The sequence below is a fragment of the Aquarana catesbeiana genome, linkage group LG08, assembly GCF_042186555.1.
Source record: "Aquarana catesbeiana isolate 2022-GZ linkage group LG08, ASM4218655v1, whole genome shotgun sequence".
Classification (NCBI taxonomy): Eukaryota; Metazoa; Chordata; class Amphibia; order Anura; family Ranidae; genus Aquarana; species Aquarana catesbeiana.
Window position 1 is genome coordinate 287,053,303 of NC_133331.1, and position 27,930 is coordinate 287,081,232.

Below are 27,930 nucleotides of genomic sequence, written 5' to 3' on the forward strand. Positions count from 1 at the left end.
CACTTCTTGGATGTATAAGAGATTTTATTTCTCTTAACTGTCCTTTTTATATTTTGAGGGGGAAAGAGGGTTAGGGCCAGGACACCGTCAACCAGTTGCAATTTCAATTGGCAGACTCCGAGACTTCAATAGGAAGACAGTTGTACAGGGAAAAGCCCCCAGCAAGGCGCCACATCTGCACATCTGCAGGATTGCTGTCTCCTATGGCAACAGTCTTTAACAGTTCCTAACACAAATCATTACAGTTCTCTTTGCTTCACTACAACTTCTACGTGTAGTTCTTCAGTAACTTGAGTAACTGGTCTCTCCCTGGACCCTCTGATTCACTGACTTTGAATCCCTGGAGCTTCTGAAAACTTTTTGCGGTGGTATCTCCCTCAAGCGCCACAAACGCTTCCCTGCTGGGTCCCTAGCTTGGCACTCCAGATGCTTCTCAAGCTTCACCCCTGCTCACCGGTTCGGTCCCTGACTTGACACACAAGGCTGCTGTGCAAGCGTCACCTCCGCTGGCTGGATCGCTGACTTGATCACCGCCTGAAGTTTCCAAGTTCTCCAGCGTGCCCGTTCGGTAAGAATGCTGCTCCGGTACTTGCTTCAGTTACTCACTGTGGTCCCTGGTGAAGGTGGCTGGACCCTTTGTGGCGACAGCTTTCCCTCTACCTCCAACCACGGCAGGTTCTCCCGCCGGCAGAACTGTCACTTAAGCCGCAGTCCCAACCCTGCGCTGCCCTCTTACTTCTGGATAGACCCTCACACAGCCTGGCAGCCAGATGCCCCCAGGATAGGCCCAATCTCCAGCCTAGCAGCCTGGGCAATACAACACACATCCACCCAGACAGTCGTCCAGGTGGCACAGAACATAGATCACCTGACCTTACCCGAATATATAGGTTCTCCCAGCAGGCCAAGGGATCGAAGAAAACCCCCTGCCCATTGACTGAGATACCCCATATACCCATAACCTGACCTTCATAAAAGTGGGGGTTTTTTTTCCCCAAAAAATTGCGTTTCAAAAACCGCTGCGCGAATACCGTGTGACATAAAAAAAAACACACCCACCATTTTATTCTCTAGGGTCTCTGCTAAAAAAATATATATAATGTTTGGGGGTTCTTAGTCATTTTTGCGTTGTGGCACACATGGATACAAAGTTCTTCAGAAGGTGAAGGTTGCATTGTGGTACACATGGATTCAAAGGTCTTCAGAAGGTGAAGGTGAAGGTTGCATTGTGGCACACATGGATACAAAATTCTTCGGAACGTGAAGGTGAAGGTTGCGTTGTGGAACACATGGATACAAAGTTCTTCGGAACGTGAAGGTGAAGGTTACATTGTGGCTCACATGGATACAGAGTTCTTCGGAATGTGAAGGTTGCGTTGTGGCACACATGGATACAAAGTTCTTTGAAAGGTGAAGGTGAAGGTTGCGTTGTGGCACACATGGATACAAAGTTCTTCAGAAGGTGAAGGTGAAGGTTGCGTTGTGGTACACATGGATTCAAAGTTCTTCAGAAGGTGAAGGTTGTGTTGTAGCACACATGGACACAAAGTTCTTCGGAAGGTGAAGGTGAAGGTTGCGTTGTGGCACACATGGATACAAAGTTCTTCAGAACGTGAAGGTTGCGTTGTGTCACACATGGAAACAAAGTTCTTCAAAAGGTGAAGGTTGCGTTGTGGCACACATGGACACAAAGTTCTTTGGAAGGTGAAGGTGAAGGTTGCGTTGTGGCACACATGGATACAAAATTCTTCGGGAGGTGAAGGTTGCGTTGTGGCAGACATGGATACAAAGTTCTTCGGAACGTGAAGGTGAAGGTTGCGTTGTGGCACACATGGACACAAAGTTCTTCGGAAGGTGAAGGTTGCGTTGTGGCACACATGGATACAAAGTTCTTCGGAACGTGCAGGTGAAGGTTGCGTTGTGGCACACATGGATACAAAGTTCTTCAGAACGTGCAGGTGAGTGTTGCGTTGTGGCACACATGGATACAAAGTTCTTCGGAAGGTGAAGGTTGCGTTGTGGCACACATGGATACCAAGTTCTTCGGAAGGTGAAGGTGAAGATTGCGTTGTGGCACACATGGATACAAAGTTCTTCAGAACGTGAAGGTGAAGGTTGCGTTGTGGCACACATGGATACAAAGTTCTTTGGAAGGTGAAGGTGAAGGTTGCATACCTCCCAACTTTTTGTGATGGGAATGAGGGACACCTATCAGCAAAAGTATGCAGGCATAGGACACACCCCTTGCCACGCCCCCTTAAAAGGAGAATTGTACAAAAAACAAGTTTGGTTAAGCCCAAAAGTGCTTTTTTATACCACTACTATTCCTTTATATTGGCTTTTGGAATTTACAAATGCAGCAATTTAGACATTAGACAAAAAGGTTTAGTGCTGGAAAACACTTTTTGATAGGTAAAAAGTGCATTTTTATATACAACTATATAGATCAGACCAAAATGAGGGACAAATGAGGGAAAGAGAGACATTGCTCCAAATCAGGGACAGTTGGGAGCTATGAAGGTTGAGTTGTGGCACACATGGATACAAAGTTCTTCCAAAGGTATAGGAGACGTCAACGGGGCAGCAGAGGATTGGAACACTAGGTGCCACTTTCTCCTCATTCCTGAGGATAATAAGCTCCTGGGGACGGCCATATTATTGTAGCTCATACGTGAAGACATGTTAGCATATAACTAAATAAACACGTCACTTGCATTAGCAATGAGAAATTCATCCAACACTCAGCTGATGGTAACTTTTGGTGGATTCCATGAATAGAAGTCCTCAGGTTTGAGCATTGTTTTGTGATGAACCAGTGTGTTCCTCCAGGTCTGCTGGACTACAACAAAATGGCTGAAAAGAACCAATCACAGAACAGCCTGCCTTTTATTCATTATACTGACCGTTAGGGGGGGATGGGTGTTATTGTTGCAGGAAGTGAATAGGACAGAGTTGGGAGCAATGGAGGCAAACTGCAGCAACCTGACGGAGGGGATATTACGACTCACCTTGGAGATCATCTACCTGCTGACCGGGGAGGTGAGGAGGATTCTGGGAGCGCAACCGATATGTTTGGTTCATTTTATTGATGGCTAGCCGAGTGAAAAAAAAAACTTTCTACCAGTTTTTTTTCAGTAACAAATCTCCAGGAAGTGTCCGATGGTCGTAGTTCTCTTTTTACTATTTCAATTTGTAATTGCTGAAGTTGTTTGTACTCAAAACTTTTTGCACTAAACATTATGTTTGCATGTGCGTATTTAAGGCTGCTTTCACGCTGATGCAATTTTGTAGCGTTTTGCGCAACAACAACAAAAAAAAAAACGCAGTCCTATTGGGCCCTTCACACCGGTGTGGTGCACTTTCAAAAGTATTGCACACTGCACCTTTGGTGCATACCAAAACCGCAGATCCCCATTGAAAAGTATAGAAAACGCACCTGCGTTGCGTTTTTTTTTTTTTGGGGGGGGGGGGGTCACGCGTCCAAGTTTCACAGGTGCATGCTGGTCAATAGGCACCCAGAAAATGCCCCCAAAATGAAATGGAAACTAACCAAAAACACAGCAAAACAGCATTTTTGATGCGTTTTTATTTTAATTTTTTTTTGATGCATGTGAAAGTATTATTACTCTTGCCTCCTCCCTTAGGCCCCTTTCACGCTTTTTTGCAACCTGAAAGTGCAGCGACTTGAAGCAATGCCTAATGTAATCTTGGGGTCTATGGACCTTAAGTTGCATCAAAGTCGGACCAAAGTAGTGCAGGGACTACTTTGAAGTTGCTGCGACTTGAAGTCGCACAGATATGAACGGTACTCATTGTTTTGCTTTGCAGTCCCAAGTCGCACAAGGGGCCTAAGGCTAGGTTCACACCTATGCGTTTTTTAGGGCGTTTGCAGATTTCACACTACAGTCCATTAAGCCTGGGTTCACACTAGTGCGTGTGGAACACTGCATGTGATTCGCACAGGAATCGCACCGCATTCCTATGCACGTCATGTGCGATATCTGTGTGGTGCATTTCCCCACATCGCATGGCACAGTGTCCATGCGTTCTGCAGCAAATGCCAATGTTAGATTAATGACACCCCGAAACAAATCACAAAATGCAGTGCGATTGCCAGAATGTATGGCTCAAATCGCATCTGCACAAAAATGGTGCCGCAACCTTTTTTTTTTCAGCACCTGAATTGTTGCATCACATGGATGTTCAGAAACATGCAATGCGATTCTGGCAAACGCTTTCCTAATCAGTTTTCTCATCTGTTTTGGGGTGTCGTTAATCTAACAATTAGGTTTGCGGCAGATTGCATGGACGCCGCGCAATGCGATGAAGGGGAAATGCAGCGAATCTTGTGCGTTTCCTGCATCGCATAAGTGTGAACCAGGGCTCAACCTGATCTCCTATGGGTCGGGTTCACATCTGTGCGCTTTCAACCAGTGCGTTTTTGTTTTGTTTTTTTTTGGAAAGGGTCAGGGACTTTTTTTGCCCCCAGCAGGTTGCGTTTTTGGTTCTATGGACTTCAATGACGCATTAAAAACAAATGCACATGCGTTTTTGGTGCGTTTTTCTGCATGACACTAGACCCCTCCTCTAGCAACATTAACCCATCCCAAAAACGCAAAATGCATCGAAAACGTTTTAAAAAGTGTCAAACAATACATGTGCAAAACGCACCGGGAAATTGCATCAACCGCATAGGTGTGAACCTAGCCCAAGGCCCCATTCACATAAGCCGATTAGAAATCTCGGGCAGAATCGCTGCGATTCCAAAGTGTGGCAGAACTCGCAAAGCAGGAAGAAGCGTTCCAGCTAGCGATCTTTTTTTATTTTTTAATTTTTTTGCGGAAACGCGTGTCGCGTATACAATAATGGCACCCCAAATGCAGTACAATTCTGCTGCGTTTGTCGTGCAACAGAATCGGGTGGCAAAACGTACAGTTAAAAATCGCACCTTCGCTTGTTGCCCAAAAAGGAGCAAGGGCTGTTTTTGGGCGACAAATTGATTGGCCCCGCACATGAACGCTCTGCCCTTGTGGAATGCGCACGAGTGTCAAGAATCGTTAACCACTTTTTGTTTACAAGTTTAAAATCTGTATTTTTTGCTTGAAAATTACTTAGAACCCCCAAACATTATATATATTTTTTTTAGCAGAGACCAGAGCACATAAAATGGCGATTGTTGCCATTTTTTATGTCACTTGGTATTTGTGCAGCAGTTTTTCAAACTGAATTTAAAAAAAGAAATAAAAAATAAAAAACAAAAAAATAATATTCCCCCCAATTTTTTTGCATAATATAAAAGATGATGTTACGCAGAGTAAATAGATACCTAAAATTGCGCACGCTCGTGTAGTTGACCGTCATGGGAAATGTAGTTCCAAAACATCTGGGGTTCCAAAACTTCTGGGATGGCAAGGTTCGCCATCACAGGTCTAAGGGATGTCTTTTTGTGATTTATTGCTTGTAGAACTTATAGCAGGATAGGGATTAGGGCATGAGATACTTTAACACTCACAGCTGGAGACCATGAGAAATCCTTCAGAACAGCCTTAAGACATCACAGCTGGGGACCATGAGGTATCTTTCTAAATAGTCTTAAAGCGGGGTTCCACTATCTCGGATACATTTTTTTTTTTTTTTGGCAAAATGACAAAGATTAGGATCTAGTAATATAGAACTCACTTGTTCTGTTTTTGAGGTTCAGTGCTGCTCGTTTTCTCCTAATAAATAAAGTTATAAATTCTGCTCGAGACGGTTGTCATCTTGCCTGTGGGCATGTGAAGCCCACAGGCATCCTCTTCCGGGATACGGTGCTGCTGATTGACCAGCACGCACCGCCCGTTCTATTTCCGATCTCGCGCATGCGCAGTACACTGACATCGGAGCGCCGTCAACAGCTCAGGTTGCCATCACAACGAGCGGCGTCGTAGGAAGTCCCGCCCCGTTGTGATGGCAACGCTGATAATGACGTCACTTGCAGGATAGAAATCTCGAGATAACTCATGCCAGGCCGCCGCACTGACTCCTGGGAACAATGACACAAGCTCCCAGGAGCCAGTGTGGCTAATAGGAAGTGACGATTTAGCCGCAGTAAAGACGCCCATAACCGCAGGATGGACTTCCTGGAAGACACAAAGATACTAACAGCAACAAAGGTACAGTAGGAAAAAAAAAAAGTGCCGTTTTGTCATTAGGACATTGCGGCAATGCTCTTCATCTATTGTTTTAAAAATGGGTGGACATCCGCTTTAAAGCCTCACAGCTGAGGACCGTGAGGTATCTTTCTAAACAGTTCTAAAGCCTCACAGCTAGGGGACCATGAGGTATCTTTCTAAATAGTCTTAAAGCCTCACAGCTGAGGACCGTGAAGTATCTTTCTGAACAGTCTTTAAGCCTCAAAGCTGGGGGCCATGAGGCAAGTCTCTTTGGCACCTGGTTACCCTGCACAATTGCACAGCTGTAGTCTTTACAGTCTTGTACAGTCTTAAAGCCTCACAGCTGGGGATCATGAGGCAAGTCTCTTTGGCACTTGCAGAGCTGTAGGTACCCAGTGCAACTTCAGGAACACTATACATGGTACAGGAGGGCACTCTTCACAAAGCTTCCAGTCCAGGACTCTGCTGAGGATAGGGAATGGCCAGTATGCTGAGACCCTATGAGAGTTGTCTCAGTCCAAGCTACTTCTGGCACTTATATCCCAAAAGCACATATTCACCAGGAATCAATTCAAGGTCCCCAGGACAGCTGCCACCTTCCAGCTTCCTCCTGACACAACCCAGTGAGAGAGACTATCCTTCTCTAGACCAGATCCCTTGGAGGAACCTGCATTCGGTTCCAGATGACACCAAGGTCCCATCTCTGCCATCGTTGAGACCTTACAGAACAGTAACACAGTCCAGAGGCTGCCTAAGGGGCAATTGCCCCCAGAGGCTTAGGACTTTTTCTTGGTGAGGAAAGACAATTTCTTCAGGGCTCCAGACTTGCATATCAGCTTCCCAGACACCATCTGGCCACCACTCCCCAGGAATTGGCTAGGCCTTGAATTGAATCCTCCCTCCATAAGCTCTAGAAACTTCTTCTAGAGGCAGGGGGAAGCAATCAAACTCCCCAGCTTGCGAAACCCTCAACAGACCAGACCAAATGATCTACAGTATGCTCCTTTGATTACAGAAGGAGCTAAAGACTAAATTTACCTACAGGCCTTCATTAGGACGGTGATTATGTATGTGTGTGTGTGTGTATGTATATATAATTGCACAGTCAGTCTAAATTCAATTATTGTTTCTCTACTTAGAAAATGGATAAAAGGATTTGATGAGCCAAATATTGTGCTTGTGGCAATCACTGGACTCTAGGATAATCACTATGAGGTTGATTTACTAAAACTGGAGCGCTCCGAATCTGGTGCATGGTAGCCAATCAGCTTCTAACTTCTTCTCGTTCAATTAAGCTTTGACAATAAAACCTGGAAGCTGATTGGTTTCTAAGATTTTGCATGCTCCAGTTTTAGTAAATCAACCCCATTTTAACTTTACATCCTTGCTGTTTTTTCTTTTCTCTGCAGATGCCTCATAGACATTAATTTTGGAACTATCAGATTTGTAGACTTTTTGTCATTTAAATGTCAGAAAGCAGTCAGATATGCACTGTCAATTTCAAGATATATTTTGGTGGAACTCCAGATATAAGTGGGACCATTTAGGTCACATTAGTGTGCCTGTTATGCTATGGGAGGAAGGACGCACAGATGAAACATTTCAGATGGAAACTGGATTAGGTGTTTCAATGTATCCAAATGCTTTCTTTTCTAAGTTCTCTTGGCCAAGTCTAAACCTCCCATAGACCTCTTTATAATGGGTGACAGTCTCATGCTTCTCTTTACAGTGCTGGTAAAGTGTAATTCTGTTTGGTACAGATGGCATCTCAGTTCTGCTTTTCTGATGTGTGGGGGTCTACCACAAATTGGGAGCTTGCCAAACCACAACTGCACATTTCTTGTACACTGCAGCTCTGCTCCCATAGTTACATAGTTACATAGTAGGTGAGGTTGAAAAAAGACACAAGTCCATCAAGTCCAACCTATGTGTGTGATTATGTGTCAGTATTACATTTATATATCAATGTATGTTGCGGTCATTCAGGTGCTTATCTAATAGTTTCTTGAAGCTATCAATGCTCCCAGCTGAGACCACCACTTGTGGAATGGAATTCCACATCCTTGCCGCTCTTACAGTAAAGAACCCTCTACGTAGTTTAAGGTTAAACCTCTTTTCTTCTCATTTTAATGAGTGGCCACGAGTCTTGTTAAACTCTCTTCTGCGAAAAAGTTTTTTCCCTATTGTGGGGTCACCAGTACGGTATTTGTATATTGAAATCATATCCCCTCTCAAGCGTCTCTTCTCCAGAGAGAATAAGTTCAGTGCTCGCAACCTTTCCTCATAACTAAGATCCTCCAGACCCTTTATTAGCTATGTTGCCCTTCTTTGTACTCGCTCCATTTCCAGTACATCCTTCCTGAAGACTGGTGCCCAGAACTGGACAGCATACTCCAGGTGCAGCCGGACCAGAGTCTTGTAGAGTGGGAGAATTATTGTTTTATCTCTGGAGTTGATCCCCTTTTTAATGCATGCCAATATTCTGTTTGCTTTGTTAGCAGCAGCTTGGCACTGCATGCCATTGTGAAGTGGCAGTTCACACCAGTGCAGCTTCAAAGTCGACATCCCCGTGCGACTTCATTGTGGCTTGCATTCAACTTTTTTAACAGAAGACAACAAAGAAGGACCATAAATGCAGAACGTTGTCGTTGGATCTCCTGCACTGTGACTGATATTGTCTTAGTAGTGTAGTATCTTTATACAAGGTGATTGGAAACAACTCCAAGGTTTATTTGCAAATATGAGAAGAAATATTATCTCTAAAAGCCGTTGATTAGATCCTAGAAAAGAGGAACGATGATGGCAGTTGTATTGCCTTTTATTGGGAAATTTATATAGTGATTGCTAGTCTCTCTTCACAGAGTAACATAGTTGCGAAGAAGACCTCAGGAGATGAACAAAACCCCATTACGGTCCCTCTACATTCCTTACTGTTTCCGGAAATAAACAATGAAGAAAAGATTTTACAAGTCACCCAGAAGATCACTGACCTCCTGGCAGGAGAGGTGAGTGGTGGCGGGAATTCAGGGACATTATCCAGTAATAGACAAGGGATGTGTCTGGATGTTGACTATCATTGTCTGTGTCAAGTTCCTATAAGGTGCCGGGATGTCACTGTCTATTCCTCCATGGAGGAGCAGAGGCATTTTTACTTCTTTGTTTTACATTTATATTCAGGGTGGAAACTCCAGCAATTTTCATGTTAGTATCAAAGAAAATATAAAGGAAGGAGAGGCGAAGGATAGTGTGATGAAGGAGAAGGAGTGTTTAGAAGGACAAAAAGATCTCAACAAGAACGTTGTGATGGAGAATCAGCTGCCCCTCACATCACCGGGTAAGAGGAGACTTCATTGTAAAGGAGAGAGCAGTACGGTGGGTCCACCTAGATCCCCCATCATCTGATAAACACATAGAAACAATGTATTCAGTCAGTGTGTGTGTTTCCTACAGATGAATCCAGTAACAAAACCCCCAAAAAAAGACGTCCCCGTCCTCGGAAATCACGAAAATCCACACAGAAAGATCACACCTTCCCTCACCATGATCAGGTAGATGAGACGGAGGATGTCATACTCAAACTTGGTTCTAAACTGTATTAGATGATATTCTTCTATGTAGTCTTAGGATAATAGTAATCGCGTCATACTGTCATTTTAGGATGAAGAAGTGATGGGTATAAAAATTGTGATTAAAGAGGAAGAAGAAATGTATTTGATAGATGATCAGTTGTCTAGAAATGAAGATGAAATGATGGAGACAACGACCAAGGGGGAATCTTCTGTAAATGGCAGCACAGGTAAATATTATATGAAATGCAGCACTTAACATTTTAATTTTATGTTCATTTTTTCACATTTCAATTAATTATCATCAAATTTAGGTATGCAGTTTAACCAAAAAAAAAAAAGGATGTAAAATCAGCAATCCAACACACACAATTTTCAGACAGGGTGCCCTGTCCTTTTGAAAAAATAATTTTGAATTCTTATTCATGTTCCCAACAAATGAGGAGAAGATACTGTACACCATATGAAAGGTCCGTCTCCATTCCTCAATATAACGTCATGTTCCCAATAAACGAGGAGGAGATACTGTACACCATATGAAAGGTCCATCTCCATTCTTCAATATAACGTCATGTTCCCAACAAATGAGGAGGAGATACCGTACACCATATGAAAGGTCCATCTCCATTCCTCAATATAACGTCATGTTCCCAACAAGTGAGGAGGAGATACTGTACACCATATGAAAGGTCCATCTCCATTCCTCAATATAATGTCATGTTCCTAACAAATGAGGAGATACTGTACACCATATAAAAAGGTCCATCTCCATTCCTCAACATACTTACTGTCATGTTCCCAACAATTAAGGTGGAGATAGTGTACACCATATTAAAGGTCCATCTTCATTTGTCAATCTAACGTCATGTTCCCACACATCTGATGGAGGAAGGTCTATTTCTGTTCCTCACCATATACATGTTTTTAGTGTATGTACACCTTCACCCAGTTTACTATAGTTGCTTTGGTTGTATTGTACAGCTTATCTGGCTTCTGTCCTTGCACAGTTATCCCTGTGCAAGGACAGAACCCAAAGAGCTCTGTACCCAAAGATCTCTGTACCCAAAGATCTGGGTAACAGTTGTCTTCTAGACCAACATTCATCCTAACTGCGAAACATGAACAATAAACAATGTTGTTTTTATATTTTTATTGATTAAAAAATATATTTCCAACAGGAGGCCACAGAAGCTGGAATACCCCAGAGGGACGTCTTATTTTATCTGAAAACTGTATTAAAGAAGATCTTGGCATGGCACTGTATTCTTCAGGAAATAGCATTGTTATTAAAAATTTTCATCACAAATATAATTCTTCGGTAAGATCAACAAATCAATTTATTTCCGAAAATTCCAAAGATCTACACTATATTGTCAAAAGTATTGGGGCACATGAAATTTAATGGCATCCCAGTCTTAGTCCGTAGGGTTCAATATTGAGTTGGCCCACCCTTTGCAGCTATAACAGCTTCAACTCTTCTGGGAAGGCTGTCAACAAGGTTTAGAAGTGTGTCTATGGGAATGTTTGACCATTCTTCTAGAAGCGCATTTGTGAGGTCAAGCACTGATATTGGACGAGAAGGCCTGGCTCGCAGTCTCCGCTCTAATTCATCATCTTAACGGTGATCTATTGGGTTGAGGTCAGAGCTCTGAGCAGGCCAGTCAAGTTCCTCCACCCCAAACTTGCTCATCCATGTCTTTGTGAACCTTGCTTTGTGCACTAGTTCAAATCATTTGGTGTGGGGGGGAATTATGGTGTGGGGTTGTTTTTCAGGGGTTGGGCTTGGCCCCTTAGTTCCAGTGAAGGGAACTCCTTAAGACATCAGCATACCAAAACATTTTGGATAATTTCATGCTCCCAATTTTGTGGGAACAGTTTGGGGAAGGCCCCTTCCTGTTCCAACATGACTGCGCACCAGTGCACAAAGCAAGGTCCATAAAGACATGGATGGGCGAGTTTGGGGTGGAGGAACTTGACTGGACCTGCAGAGAGTCCTAACCTCTACCCGATATAACACCTTTGGGATAAATTAGAGCAGAGACTGCAAGCCAGGCCTTCTCGTCCAACATCAGTGCCTGACCTCACAAATGTGCTTCTGGAAGAATGGTCAAACATTCCCATAGACACACTCCTGAACCTTGTGGACAGCCTTCCTAGAAGAGTTGAAGCTGTTATAGCTGCAAAGGGTGGGCAAACTCAATAGTGAACCCTACAGGCCAAGACTAGTGTATAGTGTATCACATACCAATATCCTTTATGTCCATACAAGTTATCACAGTGCAGATAAATCATTGGATCCTTCTAATCTCGAGGAATATTCTTACAACTTTTTTGTTTCCCTTTCAGAATTGCAATCAACTTTTCAGAATAAAAGATAACCAGCTAATTCCTGTCTTCGAAGAAAAACCCTATTCCTGTCCTCAGTGTGAAAAGTCCTTCTTGAGGAAATCGGGACTTATCCAACACCAGAGAATCCACACCGGGAAAAAGCCGTTTCCGTGTCCTATATGTGGAAAGTGTTTCATCGACAAGTCGCAACTTAATAGACACAACATAGTCCACACCAAGGAGAGGCCCTTTTCTTGTCCTCAGTGTGGAAAGGGCTTCCCTCATAGAGGGAACCGTGATAAGCACATAAGAGTTCACACCGGGGAGAAGCCTTTTGTTTGTTTAGAATGCGACAAATCTTTTACACAGAAAGCGTCACTAATCATCCACCAGAAAATGCACCACACCTGAGACCTCTGAAGAACTAATGGTGACGTTTCATTGGCTGAACCGTTATGTCCTTAGAACAACCATACAATAAAGATGAGAAAGTCCGAAAAGGATCAGCCAAGCCATATGGAATGCCTTTAGTTTTATTGTCTATAGTTTTATTGTTTAATCACTGTTCTTTATTTCATTATTTTACACAGTACATTTTTTTCATTTATAATTTATTGTACATTTTTATGATGTAGTTTTGCTAAAAATTAAACATTTTATTTTTTTGCTTTTCTTCGTTCTGGGGATTGTACCCTTCTTCCTGTTACATTATACAGACAAGAACTGCGGGAAAGTTTGGAACAAAAAAAAAGAACTATAGGAATGTCTATCCAACAAGTATGCAGTCATCAATGTTGTTTGTTTAGCTTTTTATGTATGTACATGCCCCCTCCGGAGAGACTTTCTGTCCTAATGATAATTGTCAATGGGAAATTTCCTCAACAGGGATACAGATAACATAATACAGCAAGAGGCCTTCACTATCAATAACCTTCTCTATTCTGTCAGAAAAATAACTAAAAACTTTTTTTATGGATTTCCACTTTTAGTATATAAAGTTCTCTCAGAACAATGAGTGGGGTTTTGGGCTCTCCTTTTTGTCTTAGGTTACATAAAGATATGCAATGAGCGGCAGCAATAAAAAATGTTTTTCTAATTGGTAAACCATGCTGTGGACTCTTACTTTGTTTCCTGTGCACTGTTACTACTTGCTTTTCTAAGCAGCAACACTATGAAGGTGGCTTATTGGAACTTGTTTTTTTTGGAAAAGGTTATTTGCGTTCTAAAGGAAGAAATAGTAAACAGATTACAGACCTTCCCACAGAGGTACCCCTTTCTATAGGCAGCAAGTGAAGTCTGTGTAGAACAACTATCTGAAGAGACAGTCTTTTGCCCTAGTTCTTCAGCTAGCTAGAGTTGGGGCCCTGTCTTTATGGTGGTGCACATAATTACAGTTCCAGTAAAGTTTGCATGCAGCGGTAAAGGCTGCTAGTTATATATCCAGTCCCAGTGCACTCAGATTTGTGTCACATACCTGTTAGAAGAGTCTGACACGATGAGGAAGGCCTCTCTTACATCTCAAACTCAGGGCCCCTGATAGAACAGACAGGAGGCGCAGGAGTACAGTGTGGCAGAAGAGCCTGTTGGTCTTGCTAGCAGCAGAGGAAGACCGTCAGTAGACCACAGCAGAGCAGAAGACTGGAGCAGACTGGCACTGGTGAAAGCAGACAGGCAGTAAGCTGGCACCAGAGGTATATACAGTGCCTTGAAAAAGTATTCATATGCCTTGAAATTTTGCAAATTTTGTCATGTAAAACAAAAAATGTAAATGTATTTTATTGGGATTTTATGTGATAGACCAACACAAAGTGACACGATTGTGAAGTGGAAGGAAAATGATAAATGGTTTTCACATTTTTTTTACAAATAATTATGTAAAACGTGTGGCATGCATTTGTATTCAGCCCCCTTTACTCTGATGCCCTTAACTAAAATCTAGTAGAACCAATTGCCTTCAGACGTCATCTAATTTAGTAAATAGATGTCCTCCAGTGTGTGATTTAATCTCAGTATAAGTACAGCTGTTCTGTGAAGCCCTCAAAGGTTTGTTAGAGAACCTTGGCGAACAAACAGCATCATGAAGGCCAAGGAACACACCAGATAGCTCAGGGATAAAGTTGTGGAGAAGTTTAAAGCAGGGTTAGGTTATAAAAAAAATAGCCGAAGCTTTGAACATCTCACGGAGCACTGTTCAATCCATCATCCGATAAAGGAAAAAGTATGACAACTGCAAACCTACCAAGAGTTGGCCGTCCACCTAGACTGACAGGCCGAGAATGGAGAGCATTCATCAGAGAAGCAGCCAAGAGGCCCATCGTAACTCTGGAGGAGCTGCAGAGATCCACAGCTCAGGTGGGAGAATCTGTCCACAGGACAACTATTAGTCATACACTCCACAAATCTGTCCTTTATGGAAGAGTGGCAAGAAGAAAGCCATTGTTGAAAGAAAACCATAAGAAGTTAAGTTTGCAGTTTATGAGAAACCATGGTGCCCTCTGGTTAGATGAGACCAAAATTGAACTTTTTGGCCTAAAATAAAAGCGCTATGTGTGGCGGAAAACAAACACTGCACATCCCCACTGTGAAACACGGTGGTGGCAGTATCATGTTGTGGGGATGCTTTTCTTCAGCAGGGACAGGGAATCTAGTCAGAGTTGATCGGGTAATGGATGGAGCCAAATACAGGGCAATCTTAGAAGAAAACCTGTTAGAGTCTGCAAAAGACTTGAGACTGGGGCGGAGGTTCACCTTCCAGCAGGACAACGACCCTAAACATACAGCCAGAGCTACAATGGAATGGTTTAGATCAAAGCATATTCATGTGTTAGAATGGCCCAGTCATAGTCCAGACCTAAATCCAATTGAGAATCTGTGGCAAGACTTGAAAATTGCTGTTTACAGACGCTCTCCATCCAATCTGACAGAACTTGAGCTATTGTGGAAAGAAGAATGGGATAAAATTTCACTTTCTAGACATCCCCAAAAAGACTTACAGCTGTAATTGAAGTGAAAGGTGATTCTACAAAGTATTGACTCAGGGGGGCTGAATACAAATGCATCCCACACTTTTCACAGATTTATTTGTAAAAAATTTTGAAAACCAATTATCATTTCCCTTCCACTTCACAATTATGTGCCACTTTGTGTTGGTCTATCACATAAAATCCCAAAAAATACATTTACAGTTTTGGTTATAACATGACAAAATGTGGAAAATTTCAAGGGGTGTGAATACTTTTTCAAGGCACTGTAGGCAGAGGCTCACAGCAGGCAGCAGCGATGGCTACAGAGTTAGATGAACCGGGTCATACACAGGCAGATGAATCAGTAGTAGATGCTTAGGCAGGGGCGAAGTCAGGATACAGGCCGAGACACTAACAGATCTGTGGGGCAGCTGCAAGGGGCACAGGCAGAAGCGAGGTCAGAGGATGGCCAGGGTCGGTGCAGGTGGAGTTCAGGAGTAGTCAAGACAAGACGGGTCGGTAACAGTAGCCAGATGCAGAGTAACAGATTGCAGGTACGCACAGGAACACTGCATAGTACAGGCTCAGTTTACAGTAAATAGCCACTTGGCGCCAACGCGTGCAACAGATTAGTGCGCGTGAACAACAGATGTGCGCGCATGTACATTTCCTATGTGCATGTAAAGAAATATGAATTAGCTTGTGCCTATGCACAGGATGCCTTCCAGAAGAGCCATCTTGTCTGTTGGTATGCCCTTCCTGACACACTGTTAGCAGCAACAGGTTAATGGCATTGATGTCCCTCACCAATCCCAGAGATACGACAGCTCCAGTTATGGTTGCCACCTCATCTCTTTAAACCCGAACACATATTAATTACACAGGTTCTGTGGCCGATTAAGGTGGTAATAATACTCACTTGGTGCCTTATCTGCATTTAATTAGCCTCAGAACCTCTGTAATTCAAAGGTGTTTGGGGTTAAATGGATGAGGTGGCAACTCTAGCTCCAGTCCCTCTGTCCAGATGTCTTCTAAGTGGCCTGGAGCTACTCTGGTCCTCTGCAAACAGGTTGACAGCACTCCAGTCTCTGTCCTGGCATAAGGCTTGTATCAGATTGATGTGGACACCTTGGTCTACCCACAGCAAAGAGGAAATCGTCCGGTCGGCAGTCTGGGAAAATGCAGATCTCTCTCTCCCTTGTAACTGCCTCTCTCTGGGAACTGTAGTCCAATGGTCCATAGACTTCCACAGTATGACTCCTCTTCTGAGCTCCAACTCCCACAGTCCTATGTGGCCAGCATTCAAGTATCTTGAGCTTTTTCTGCTTGTTGGCTCCTCCTGGTAGGCAGAGGTTCCATGATGTTAAAAACTCATTCAGGCTGATAATCCAAGAAGACAGAGAGAAATGCAGCACTGGAGCCATGGAGGTGCAAGGATGCCAGGGTGGCTGCAGCAGAGACTACAGAGGGCTGTACTGTTGTAGGGGATAGCTTTGGTAGCTGAAGGGAGTGATAAACACACGTGGAAGAGAGGAACCGCCAGCAATGGATCACAAAAGATAAGTAGCTGTGACATTACCCCCTCTTATAGGGTCTCCCCACCTGTTGAGGGCCTAGTTTCAGAGGGAGGAGGTGATGGAATTTCCGTACAGGTTAAGGAGCAAATCATTCAGATAGAAGGGTAGTTCATTGCCTGCCTGCTCATGCTTAACACAATTGGATAGTCCCCACCAGAATGTGGCCATTAGGGCTTCTTCCAGGGTCATTAGGTTAGGACTCTGTGCGGGTCCAGTAAAATTCCTCCAACCCAAACTCGTTCATCCATATCTTTTTTGAACCTTGCTTTGTACACTGGCGCACAGTCATTTTGGAACAGGAAGGGGCCATCCCCAAACTGTTCCCACAAAGTTGGGAGCATGAAATTGTCCAAAATGTCTTGGTATGCTGACGCCTTAAGAGTTCCCTTCACTGGAGTGAAGGGGCCAAGCCCAACCTCTAAAAATCAACCCCACACCATAACCCCCTCTCCACTAAATGATTTGGACCAGTGCACAAAGCAAGGTCCATAAAGACATGGATGAGTGAGTTTGGGGTGGAGGAACTTGACTGGCCTGCACAGAGTCCTGACCTCAACCCCAAAGAACACCTTTGGGATGAATTAGAGTGGAGACTGCGAACCAGGCCTTCTCATCCAACATCAGTGCCGGACCTCACAAATGCTCTCTGGAAGAATGGTCAAACTTTCCGATAGACACACTCCTAAACCTTGTGGACAGCCTTACCTGAGGAGTTGAAGCTGTTATAGCTCTAAAGGGTGAGCCAACTCAATACTGAACCTCCATTAAAGTTCATGTGCGTGTAAAGGCAGGTGTCCCAATACTTTTGACAGTATGGTGTTTATTGTACATTCACATCATCCCTGCCTCAAAGAGCTTACAATCCAAGGTCCCTAACTCACATTCATATACTAGGGCCAATTTATACAGGAGCCAATTAACCTACCAGCATGTCTTTGGAGTGTGGGAGGAAATTGGAGTACCCAGAGGAAACCCACACAAGCATAGGGACAACATGCAAGCTCCGGGCAGGTGGCGTTGTGGATTTGAACCAACAGCCCTAGTGCTGTCTGGCAGAAGTGCTAACCACTTAGCCACTGTGCTTCCCTTATACCTCCTCAGACCCAGTCTGTCCAGATCACCTGCTGACTTGGCACCATCCACAGGCAGCTTAACTCTTCAATAAGACACACAAGTTGAACCCAATGCAATTTTACTTCAGCTAATTGCAATAGAGAGGATGTTTCCCAGTTTTTGAAGTGTAAGAAGATAATGATTTTCCCGAGCCCTGTCTCTGCGAATAACTAACACTGAAGAAGTGGGGAGGGTCTAGCTTAGGACTAAACTAACTAGCCCTAAACAGGAAGGGGAGGACAGAGGAAGATACCAAAATCGCATTAATATACAAGTTGCAGTGGGGCAGCTGTGAGTAGGTGCAGCGTGATGCGGCGGGCAGAAAACACACAGTCCAAGTGCAGCATCAAGAATATATTGTAACAGAAGTCATGCAATACAAGCAGACCCAGAGGGAAGGCAGCCTGATTGGGAGCACTCACAAGTTGTAATGTGTTGCAATGTGACAGCAGACTAGTGGATAAGAGGTGCCAAAGGCATCTGTCTCGAGGAGCGGAATGCAGCCTGGCCAGTCTATCCAAATAAGGAGGCTTCCAGAAAGGATGGTGAGTCCATCTCTGCTCCTCCTGAACCCTTCCCTGACGCTAAGCACTGTCCCTGACAGATGGATGACCTGTCCCTACTCTGATCACTCGCAAAGTGCACACAAATCTGGGATTTAGGGTCTTAAATAGACTTTGCCTGAACCAAGATGGCCGCCAAAGTCATATGGGGTGCCAGCATCCTATAGGATAGGCACGTGCAGAAAGGAAAAATTTGTTTTGTTCTGGATAGTTTTGTTATGGTACTAATTTTGTTTCATTATGGAATTTGCTTAGTTTCGTTTTGTTTTTGTTAAATTTCGTTTTGTTTAAAATTATTTTCATTTATTATTGTTCTAACGAATTCCAACTTTTCAGAACAATTAGAATTCGGATCGGTCGAAAAACGATAGACCGATCCGAATTCTGTGTGAAGAAATAGCTGGTTGTTAAGCAGTGTGCCGGTAAACCGGACGTCCGCGTCCTTAACAACCACAAGTCGTCATCTGACAGATAAATGTAAAGATAAAGAATGCCGGCAATAGAAAGATCTTACAAAAACGGCGCCCCACCCCCCCCGTCCATACCAGGCTCTTTGGGTCTGGTATGGATTTTAAGGGGAAACCCACGCCAAAATTGAAAAAAAAAAAAAAACCCATACCAGACCCTTATCCGAGCATACATCCTGGTAGGTCAGGAAAGGGTAGGGGATGAGTGAGTGCCCCCCCCCCCCATGTTGAAGGCATGTGGTCTGGTATGGTTCAGGAGGGGGTGCGCTTGCTCGTCGCCTCCCCTTTCCTGACCTGCCAGGCTGCATTCTCAGATAAGGGTCTGGTATAGATTTTGGGGGGACCCTATGCCATTTTTATTTTTACATTTTGGCGTGGAGTTCTCCTTAAAATCCATACCAGACCCGAAGAGCCTGGTATAGACTGGGAGGGGGACCCCATGCCGTTTTTTTTAAAAACATTTTTCTAATGCCGACATTCTGTATCTTTACCTTCATTCATTTACATGACTCATGGTTGTTAAGGACGCGGGCGGCCCATTTACATGACTCATGGTTGTTAGGGAGGCGGGCGAATCGGTCAATTGTTTTTCGACTGATCCGATTTCTAATTGTTCTGAAAATAAAGTTCATGTGCGTGTAAAGGGAGATGTCCCAATACTTTTGGTAATATAGTGTTTATATTGTACATTCACATCAGCCCCTGCCCTCAGGGAGCTTACAATCTAAGGTCACATTCTCACATTCATACATACACATACTAGAGCCAATTTAGACAGGAGCCAACCTACCAGTGGCGGCCGGTGCTCAAAATTTTTGGGGGGCAAAAATTTTGTGCCATCAATTGCAGCCACTGTGCCCATCATATGCAGCCTCTGTGCCCATTATATGCAGCCTCTGTGCCCATCATATGCAGCCTCTGTGCTCATAAAAATGCAGCCTCTGTGACCATCATATGCAGCCTCTGTGCCCATTATATGCAGCCTCTGTGCCCATCATATGCAGCCTCTGTGCTCATAAAAATGCAGCCTCTGTGACCATCATATGCAGCCTCTGTGCCCATGAAATGCAGCCTCTGTGTCCATCAATTGCAGCCACTGTGCCCATCAATTGCAGCCACTGTGCCCATCAATTGCAGCTACTGTGCCCATCATATGCTCTGTGGCTTACGCATGCATTTGCAAATGCGTGCAGACTAAACCCCTGCTTTTAACGCATACTGTTAGACAGGTTTAATTGGTTGTCTTGCGAGCTGGTCGGTAAGTAAGCTTGTTTTTTTTCCCTTGGATTTATCCTTGACCCTTTTTATAGCCCATCATATGTAGTCTCTGTGCCCATGAAATGCAGCCTCTGTGCCCATCAATTGCAGCCACTGTGCCCATCAGTTGCAGCCACTGTGTCCATCAATTGCAGCCTCTGTGCCCCATCAATTGCAGCCTCTGTGGCCCATCAATTGCAGCCTCTGTGCCCCATCAATTGCAGCCACTGTGCCCCATCAATGGCAGCCTCTGTGCCCCATCAATTGCAGCCACTGTGCCCCATCAATGGCAGCCTCTGTGCCCCATCAATTGCAGCCACTGTGCCCCATCAATTGCAGCCTCTGTGCCCCATCAATGGCAGCCTCTGTGCCCCATCAATTGCAGCCACTGTGCCCCCTGCCCGCTTGCTCGCTGTCTGACCGGCACTTACCCCATCTTGGTGGTGGGTCAGGCAGCAGGTGATGGCGGCGAGCTGTGGGATGGGAAGCGCTGGTCAGACGATGGCTCCTGTGTCCTCCATGCGTCTCTTCTTCGCTTCTGGTAGCTGGCCAATGGGATCGCCTGTGCCTTCAGCCAATCAGGTTGACCGGTATAGACCCACGCCTCCTGATTGGTGGGGAGGTGGTTCAGTGTTAGAAAAGCAAATATTAATTTGCTTTTCTAACACGCCTGGGTGGACTGCAAGTGCAATTCTCTGTGCTCCAAGTTCACCTTTTTTGAAGCCGATTAGAGCCTATGGCTCTAATCAGGTGCTTCAAAAAAACACCCCCGCCGCTGTAATTCAGGCGCCCCGTGTCCGAAAAGGGGCTGGACGCCTGAATAGGGGGTGGCTACAGCGGCCATGGATAGATTCATGCAATACAATGCATGAATCTATCCATTTGTCGTATAGGGGACAGCGTGACAGAGGGGGCGGCGCTCTTAATGGATGGGCCGCCCCTGCAACCTACCAGTATGTTTTCAGAGTGTTGGAGGAAACCTACGCAGGCAAAACATGCAAACTTCAGGCAGGGAGTGCCGTGGTTGAGATTTAAACCTACCACCCTAGTACTGCCAGACAGAAGTGCTAACCACTTAGCCGTCATTCTGAAGGTCCTCATAGATGTGAAGGAGAGAAGGTGCCAAGTAATGAGGGACTGGAGCGTGAGACATAAGACACCGGGTGATCTGAAGCAGGAGAGAGGATGTGACCATGTCGCAAAACTGAAAAGAAAGCTGTTCTCTAATGCCTCGTACACACGAGCGGAATTTCCGTCAAAAAAGTGTGATGGGAGTTTTTGGTCGGATATTCCAACCGCATGTATGCTCCATCCAACTTTTTCTGTCTGAATTTCCGCCAGCAAAAGATTGAGAGCTGGTTCTCTATTTTTCCGACGGAAAAAGTTCTTGACGGAAATTTCGTTCGTCTGTATGCAATTCCGGCACGCAAAAAAACACGCACGCTCGGAAACAGTTTGACACATGCTTGGAAGCACTGAACTTCATTTTCTCGGCTCATCGTAGTGTTGTACGTCACCGCGTTCTTTACGGTCCAAAGTTCAGAGAACTTTTGTGTGACCCGTGTGTATGCAAGCCAAGCTTGAGCGGAATTTCGTCAGAAAAACCATCCAAGTTTTTTCCCACGGAATTTCCGCTCGTGCGTACGGGGCATAAAAATAAGATTGTTAACGTCTCTCCTGATGTCCACAGTGCTCCACTGACTTCAGTAGACAATCCCACGGCAATAGAGCATTGTTTAGTAGGGTGGGCAGCAGGAAAAGTGCGTGTCAGCACTCTTCATTGCAGGTAATAGCTTTCTCTGCAATTTTATATTGATGAAAGGATCACTTTAAACCAAGGGTCTCCAAACTTTCTAAACAGATTACAGTACTTCAGACTTTAGAAGGCATGACTCAGGCAAGTGGGAGTAGAAAATGTAATGGTGCAAGTGGGAGTAAACAAGGCCCCATCTTTGGTATTATGGGAGGAATAGTGCCCCATCATTGGTGTCAGTGGGAGGAATAGTACCCCATCATTGATGTCAGTGGGAGGCAGTGGCGTCGCTAGGGGGTGGCTTTTGGGGCTATAGCCCCGTAGCCCCGCATCTGGGGCCCATAGCCCCAAGTCTCTGCAGGGGTCCCCAAGGGGAGGGGAAGCTCTCTGGGAACCCTGATGCAAGGGGGAGCCTCTTTGGGGACCCTGATGCATGGGGGAGGCTCTCTGATGTAAAAAGGGGCTCTCTGGGGACCCTGATGTAAGTGGGGGGCTCTCTGGGGATATATACACACACGTATTTCTACATGTGTATGCCCACCCAAGTGTATGACTTTCTTTAATACGCTGCTATGGGCTCTAGCCCCAGATCTTTTGTAGACCTAGCAACGCCCCTGGTGGGAGGAGTAGTGCCCCATCATTGGTGTCAGTGGGAAGAATAGTGTCTCATCATTGTGGAGGTAAGCTCCGCGCTCAGGATAGTATAAGGTCGCAGCCTATTCAGTTCCCAGCAGGAACTTACAAAGAATAAAAACAAAATGAGTTGGGGTGAATGGCGCTACCTTCCTAGCTGTCATGGGGGGTGAGTAAAAACAAGTGTATATAAATGAATATAACTGCCTATAGGCCAAGGAATTGACCCCAATAATGCAAGCAGCATACAGTCATATCTATATAAGTGACATAAAAGCAAACAATCATAATAATAATAATCTAGTGGGCCTATACGTGTGCAAAATGAGGTATAGATAAGTTGGTGAGATATAATCAAAGTGATGTAATTCACAATATTAAAGCCTGAAGTCATCAAAAGCTATCATAAAAATAATCCCAGAAAATTGTATGTAACACACAAAAAATTATATATAAAAAATTATATACAAAAAAACACAAATCTCAGATGTAGCAAAGTCCCAAACTGATATGGAAAACCATAAAATACTGTGATAAAAAAGAAAAAAAAAAGAAAAAAGAAAAAAACATATACTAGTGCAAAAGAGTTTATATGTGAAGCTCCAAAATGGCCAAATGTCCAAAAGCATTCAAGTGACTCTTGTGTTCAGCAAAAAGTGGGTGACTCATGTGCTTCCCCTGATGGGTCCCCACTCAACAGCTACCTGTACCCCTACAGGGGTAAAGGCATGTAGGGTAACTTTGAATGGTGTCCCTTGGTGACTCCACTCATGGTCCGTCTCCAGCTTTTGGTGATCTGTAGGACCTCTGCAGTTCTGTCCACCCCGTCAGGGCATCCGGAGGGGTTTCACTGATCAATTGTTCCAAACAGCTTGTCAGGGATGGGTCCTCTGCATCCCCTTCCACAACTGCTCAGTTGTGGAAGGGGATGCAGAGGACCCATCCCTGACAAGCTGCTGGGTTTCTCAATCACAGTTTCATGGAACCCTAGGAGGTTGCTGGGGTTCCTTTAGCAATTTATGCCTCTCAGATAAGTTCCCACTGACACCATTGATCTTTTTATCTATCCTCAAGGTGGTAATTCTTCTCAATGACCACAAGAGTAAGAAGCATTCTTCCCACGGACCTTCACACTAATGTATCATGAGTTGTAGATATAGTCATTTTAAGCAAGGGTTCCCTGAGGCTGAAAATGTATTTCAAGGGTTCCTCTGTGTTGAGAAGGTTGAGAAAGTTGGTGTAGATGATTAATGAGGGGATAAGCTCCTGGGGGGGCAGCCAAATTATTGTAGCTCATATATGAAGACACGTTGGCACATAACTAAATGAACATGTCACATGTTTTAGAAACTCATCCTGCTTTTCCCTTAGCTTACGGCAAATTTTGGTGGGTGTTTTTAGATGTCCTCAGGGTTGAGCATTAGTCTGGGTTCACACTGATGCAGCCGGGGATCCAGTGCGTCCATGTTCACCGATTCAGGTGTGAATCAGGTCTGAATTTTTGCCTGAATTCGCACCTGAAAACGGAACCAAAGATACACAGGACCCTTTCCAAATGCAGACCGTGGCCACCCTGGAGCTCCATAGAGAGCCGGTCACACTCTCCTGTCATGCAAATTGGATGCGGAGAAAACCTGATCCAATTGGCATCAGTGTGAACCCAGCCTTAATTGTATGATGAACAGTGTGTCCCTTCAAGTCTGCTGGGCTACAACAAAATGGCCGAGAAGAACCAATGACAGAAGAGCCTGCCTTTAACCCACGATGCTGAGCATTGGGGGGGGATGGGCGCTATTGTTGCAGGAAGTGAATGGGACAGAGTTGGGAGCGATGGAGGAAAACTGCACCAACCTGACGGAGAGGATATTACGGCTCACCCTGGAGATCATCTACCTGCTGACCGGGGAGGTGAGGAGGATTCTGGGAGCACCGCCAACATGTTTGGTTCATTTCGTTTGATTAATTCTGGCCTGAAAATATCTTTCCTCCTGTTTTATGAGTCTAATGGACATTTTTTAATTTACTATTTTTATTTGTAAGTATAATGGGCGTGAGTCTTTGTACTCGCAACTGAATTAATTTTTTTTATTTTTTTTTATATAACAGTTGATTTATTTATTTATTTATTTATAGCAGAATATAACAGTTGATTTAGTAAGACAAAGTTTTGCAAAATTTCTGTTACTGACAATGTCACATGTCTTTTTTACATAAAATTTCAATATATAATAAATGAAACCTAGAAGAGACAGAAAAAAAAGACCAAGAGGTACATTGAGTCTGCCCCATTTTATTTATTTATTTTTTTTTAATTTATTTTTTATATTGTTTTTTCTCATGTGAGTATAGATTTATGCTTGTCCCATGTATGTTTGAATCCTCCTACTGTTGACTGACCCCCCCCCCCCCACCTCTGCTGAAATTCTTTTCCGTGCATAAACTACTCTTTCAGTAGACATATACACATATAGATTATGGGATGGGAATATTCGTACGGAAATCCTTTTGTACATTCGATGAATGGCAAAATTTCACTAGCTTTTAACATTTAATTTTAAGATGGACGAAAACAAAGTTTCCTGTTCTGCTCCTTCGAATCTTCCCATCACCATGGTCAAAAACGAACTTTGATTTGACCCCGCTAACGATTAGAAAATCGACCCAATGTTAAAATAAGAGCATTGATGTGCTGCATGAGGGAGTGGGCGGCACTAGCACTCTGAAGATGGAGAGGAGGCACTAGTACTCTGTGGAGGGAATGGGGGCACTGGCACTCTTCAGAGGAAGGTAGGTAGAGGGGAGCACTGATGCTCTGCGGAGGGAGTGGGAGAGGGGGGCACTGGCACTCTGTGGATGGTATGGGGGGCACTGATGCTCTGCAGAAGGAAGCGGGGGAACTGATGCTCTGTGCAGGGCACTAGCGCTGTGTGGAGGAAGTGGGGACACTGGCACTCTGTGGAGGGATTTGGGGGTACTGGAGCTCTGTGGAGGGGGTGGGGGGCACTGATGCTCTGTGGAAGGAGTGGGGGGGGGGCACTGGCACTCTGTAGAGCGAGCAGTGGGAACTGATGCTCTGTGGAGGGAGAGGGGGGCCCTGATGCTCTGTGGAAATAGTGGGGGGGCACTGGCACCCTGCAGAGGGAAAGTGGGGCACTGGCCTCCTTTTTGGTGCAGTCCCACAGGATCCGGGACGGTTGGGAGGTATGGCCTACTGAGCAATGTTCTGCTCAGATTCTAGCAATGAGGGACAATGATGGCAGCAAGTTATACTTTTTTTTTTCTCACTATATCTTTTCATGTGACAACACTGAAGAAATGACACTTTGCTACAATGTAAAGTAGTAAGTGTACAGCTTGTATAACAGTGTAAATTTGCTGTCCCCTCAAAATAACTCAAAACACATCCATTAATGTCTAAACCGCTGGCAACAAAAGTGAGTACACCCCTAAGTGAAAATCTACAAATTGGGCCCAAAGTGTCAATGTTCAGAGCCTTACAGGTTGCCACTGGAGTCCTCTTCCACTCCTCCATGACGACATCACAGAGCTCGTGGATGTTAGAGACCTTGTGCTCCTCCACCTTCCATTTGAGGATGCCCCACATATGCTCAATAGAGTTTAGGTCTGGAGACATGCTTGGCCAGTCCATCACCTTTACCTTCAGCTTCTTTAGAAAGGCAGTGGTCGTCCTGGAGACGTGTTTGGGGTCGTTATGTTGGAATACTGCCCTGTGGCCCAGTCTCCGAAGGGAGGGGAATCATGCTCTCCTTCAGTATGTCACAGTACATGTTGGCATTCAGGTTCCCTCAATGAACTGTATCTTCCCAGTGCCGGCAGCATGCAGCCCCAGACCATGACACTCCCACCACCATGCTTCACTGTAGGCAAGACACACTTGTCTTTGTACTCCTCACGCCACCACACACGCTTGTCACCATCTGAACCAAGTAAGTTTATCTTGGTCTCATCAGACCACAGGACATGGTTCCAGTAATCTATGTCCTTAGGCTGCTTGTTTTCAGCAAACTGTTTGTGGGCTTTCTTGTGCATCATCTTTAGAAGAGGCTTCCTTCTGGGACGACAGACATGCAGACCAATTTGATTCAGTATGCGGCGTATGGTCTGAGCACTGACAGGCTGACCCCCCACCAGGGGCGGACTGATAACTCATGGGGCCCCCGGGCAATAGGAGATTATGGGGCCCCCAGGCAATCAGAGATTATGGTGCCACACAGTATACAATCACACAGTATACACATACATGTACACACAGTATACACAGACAGATGTAAAAAAAACCCACAGATTTATACATACTGTCCCTGGTGTTAATGAGGCTGGCAACCTTGATGGGGACCCCTAGTGGCCCAGGGCCCTCGGGCAGTGCCTGAGTGGCTCAATGGTCAGTCCGCCCCTGCCCCCCACCCCTTCAACCTCTGCAGCAATGCTGGCAGCACTCATATGTCTATTTCCCAAAGACAACCTCTGGATATGATGCTGAGCACGTGCACTCAACTTCTTTGGTCGACCATGGCGAGGCCTGTTCTGAGTGGAACCTGTCCTGTTAAACCGCTGTATGGTCTTGGCCAGCATTCTGCAGCTCAGTTTAGCCTAGGCCATCTTTATGTAGAGCAACAATTCTTTTTTTCAGATCCGCAGAGAGTTCTTTGCCATAAGGTGCCATGTTGAACTTCCAGTGACCAGTATGAGAGAGTGAGAGAGATAACACTAAATTTAACACACCTGCTCCACATTCACACCCGAGACCTTGTAACACTAACGAGTCACATGACACTGGGGAGGGAAATGGCTAATTGGACCCAATTTGGATATTTTCACTTAGGGGTGTACTCACTTTTGTTGCCAGCGGTTTAGACATTAATGGCTGAGTGTTGAGTTATTTTGAGGGGACAGCAAATTTACACTGTTATACAAGCTGTACACTCACTACTTTACATTGTAGCAAAGTGTCATTTCTTCAGTGTTGTCACATGAAAAGATAGAATAAAATATTTACAAAAATGTGAGGGGTGTTTTGTGAGGGGTTTTGTGAGATACTGTATATAGTGTTTGCTCATCTCTCTTCACAGGATAAAATAGTTGTGCAGAAGACATCAGGAGATGGACAGAACTTCATTATGGTTCCTCTACTTTCCTTACTGGTTCCAGAAAGAAACAATAAGTGGAAGGTTTTACAAGTCACTCAGAAGATCATTGACCTCCTGATGGGAGAGGTGAGCGGTGGTGGGAATTCCGGGACATTATCCAGTAACAGACAAGGGATGTGTCTGGATGGTGACTGTATCCTTGTGTGTGTCAGGTTCCTATAAGGTGTCAGGATGTCTCCATTCAGAGTGGAAACTGGAGAAATATTAATGTTAGTATCAAAGAAGAGATAAAGGGAGAGGAAAAGGAGAGTGTGATGGAGTGGGATTGTTTAGAAGGACACAAGGATCTCAATAAGGACGTCAAGGTAGAGGATCAGCCACCCCTCACATCACCGGGTAAGAGGAAACTTTATTGTAAAAGGAGAGAGCAGTACAGATGGTCCACTTAGA

The 27,930-nt window shown here is 44.6% G+C and overlaps 2 protein-coding genes across 3 annotated transcripts in view; both read left to right on the forward strand.

Annotated features, from left to right (window-relative positions):
* The first annotated feature begins 2,835 nt into the window (after nucleotides 1-2,835).
* Nucleotides 2,836-13,150, forward strand: LOC141106620 (uncharacterized). 2 transcript variants are annotated; one of them, XM_073597541.1, is made up of 7 exons: nucleotides 2,871-3,039; nucleotides 9,014-9,157; nucleotides 9,330-9,486; nucleotides 9,603-9,700; nucleotides 9,810-9,948; nucleotides 10,897-11,036; nucleotides 12,065-13,150. In XM_073597541.1, the coding sequence occupies exons 1-7, from the start codon at nucleotides 2,962-2,964 to the stop codon at nucleotides 12,455-12,457; spliced, it is 1,149 nt and encodes a 382-aa protein (XP_073453642.1). In that variant the 5' UTR covers nucleotides 2,871-2,961; the 3' UTR covers nucleotides 12,458-13,150. The 2 variants fall into 2 exon arrangements, with proteins under 2 accessions (XP_073453643.1, XP_073453642.1); XM_073597542.1 differs by lacking the exon at nucleotides 9,014-9,157 and having other exon boundaries at nucleotides 2,836-3,039.
* A 10,809-nt stretch (nucleotides 13,151-23,959) lies between these two features.
* Nucleotides 23,960-27,930, forward strand: part of LOC141106771 (uncharacterized) — a 90,742-nt gene continuing 86,771 nt past the window's right edge. The window contains exons 1-3 of the mRNA XM_073597698.1: nucleotides 23,960-24,280; nucleotides 27,463-27,606; nucleotides 27,693-27,876. Of these exons, the coding sequence (XP_073453799.1) occupies nucleotides 24,137-24,280; nucleotides 27,463-27,606; nucleotides 27,693-27,876 (472 nt within the window). The 5' untranslated portion in view covers nucleotides 23,960-24,136. The remainder of the gene's footprint in view (nucleotides 24,281-27,462; nucleotides 27,607-27,692; nucleotides 27,877-27,930) is intronic.

Excerpts from the sequence above, each read along its gene's own strand:
- LOC141106620 (XM_073597541.1), top strand. The coding sequence starts at position 2,962 with ATGGAGGCAAACTGCAGCAACCTGACGGAGGGGATATTACGACTCACC. Across the intron at positions 9,487-9,602 it reads GCTGCCCCTCACATCACCGG|ATGAATCCAGTAACAAAACC; the intron begins GTAAGAGGAGAC and ends TGTTTCCTACAG. Across the intron at positions 9,701-9,809 it reads CCTTCCCTCACCATGATCAG|GATGAAGAAGTGATGGGTAT; the intron begins GTAGATGAGACG and ends CTGTCATTTTAG.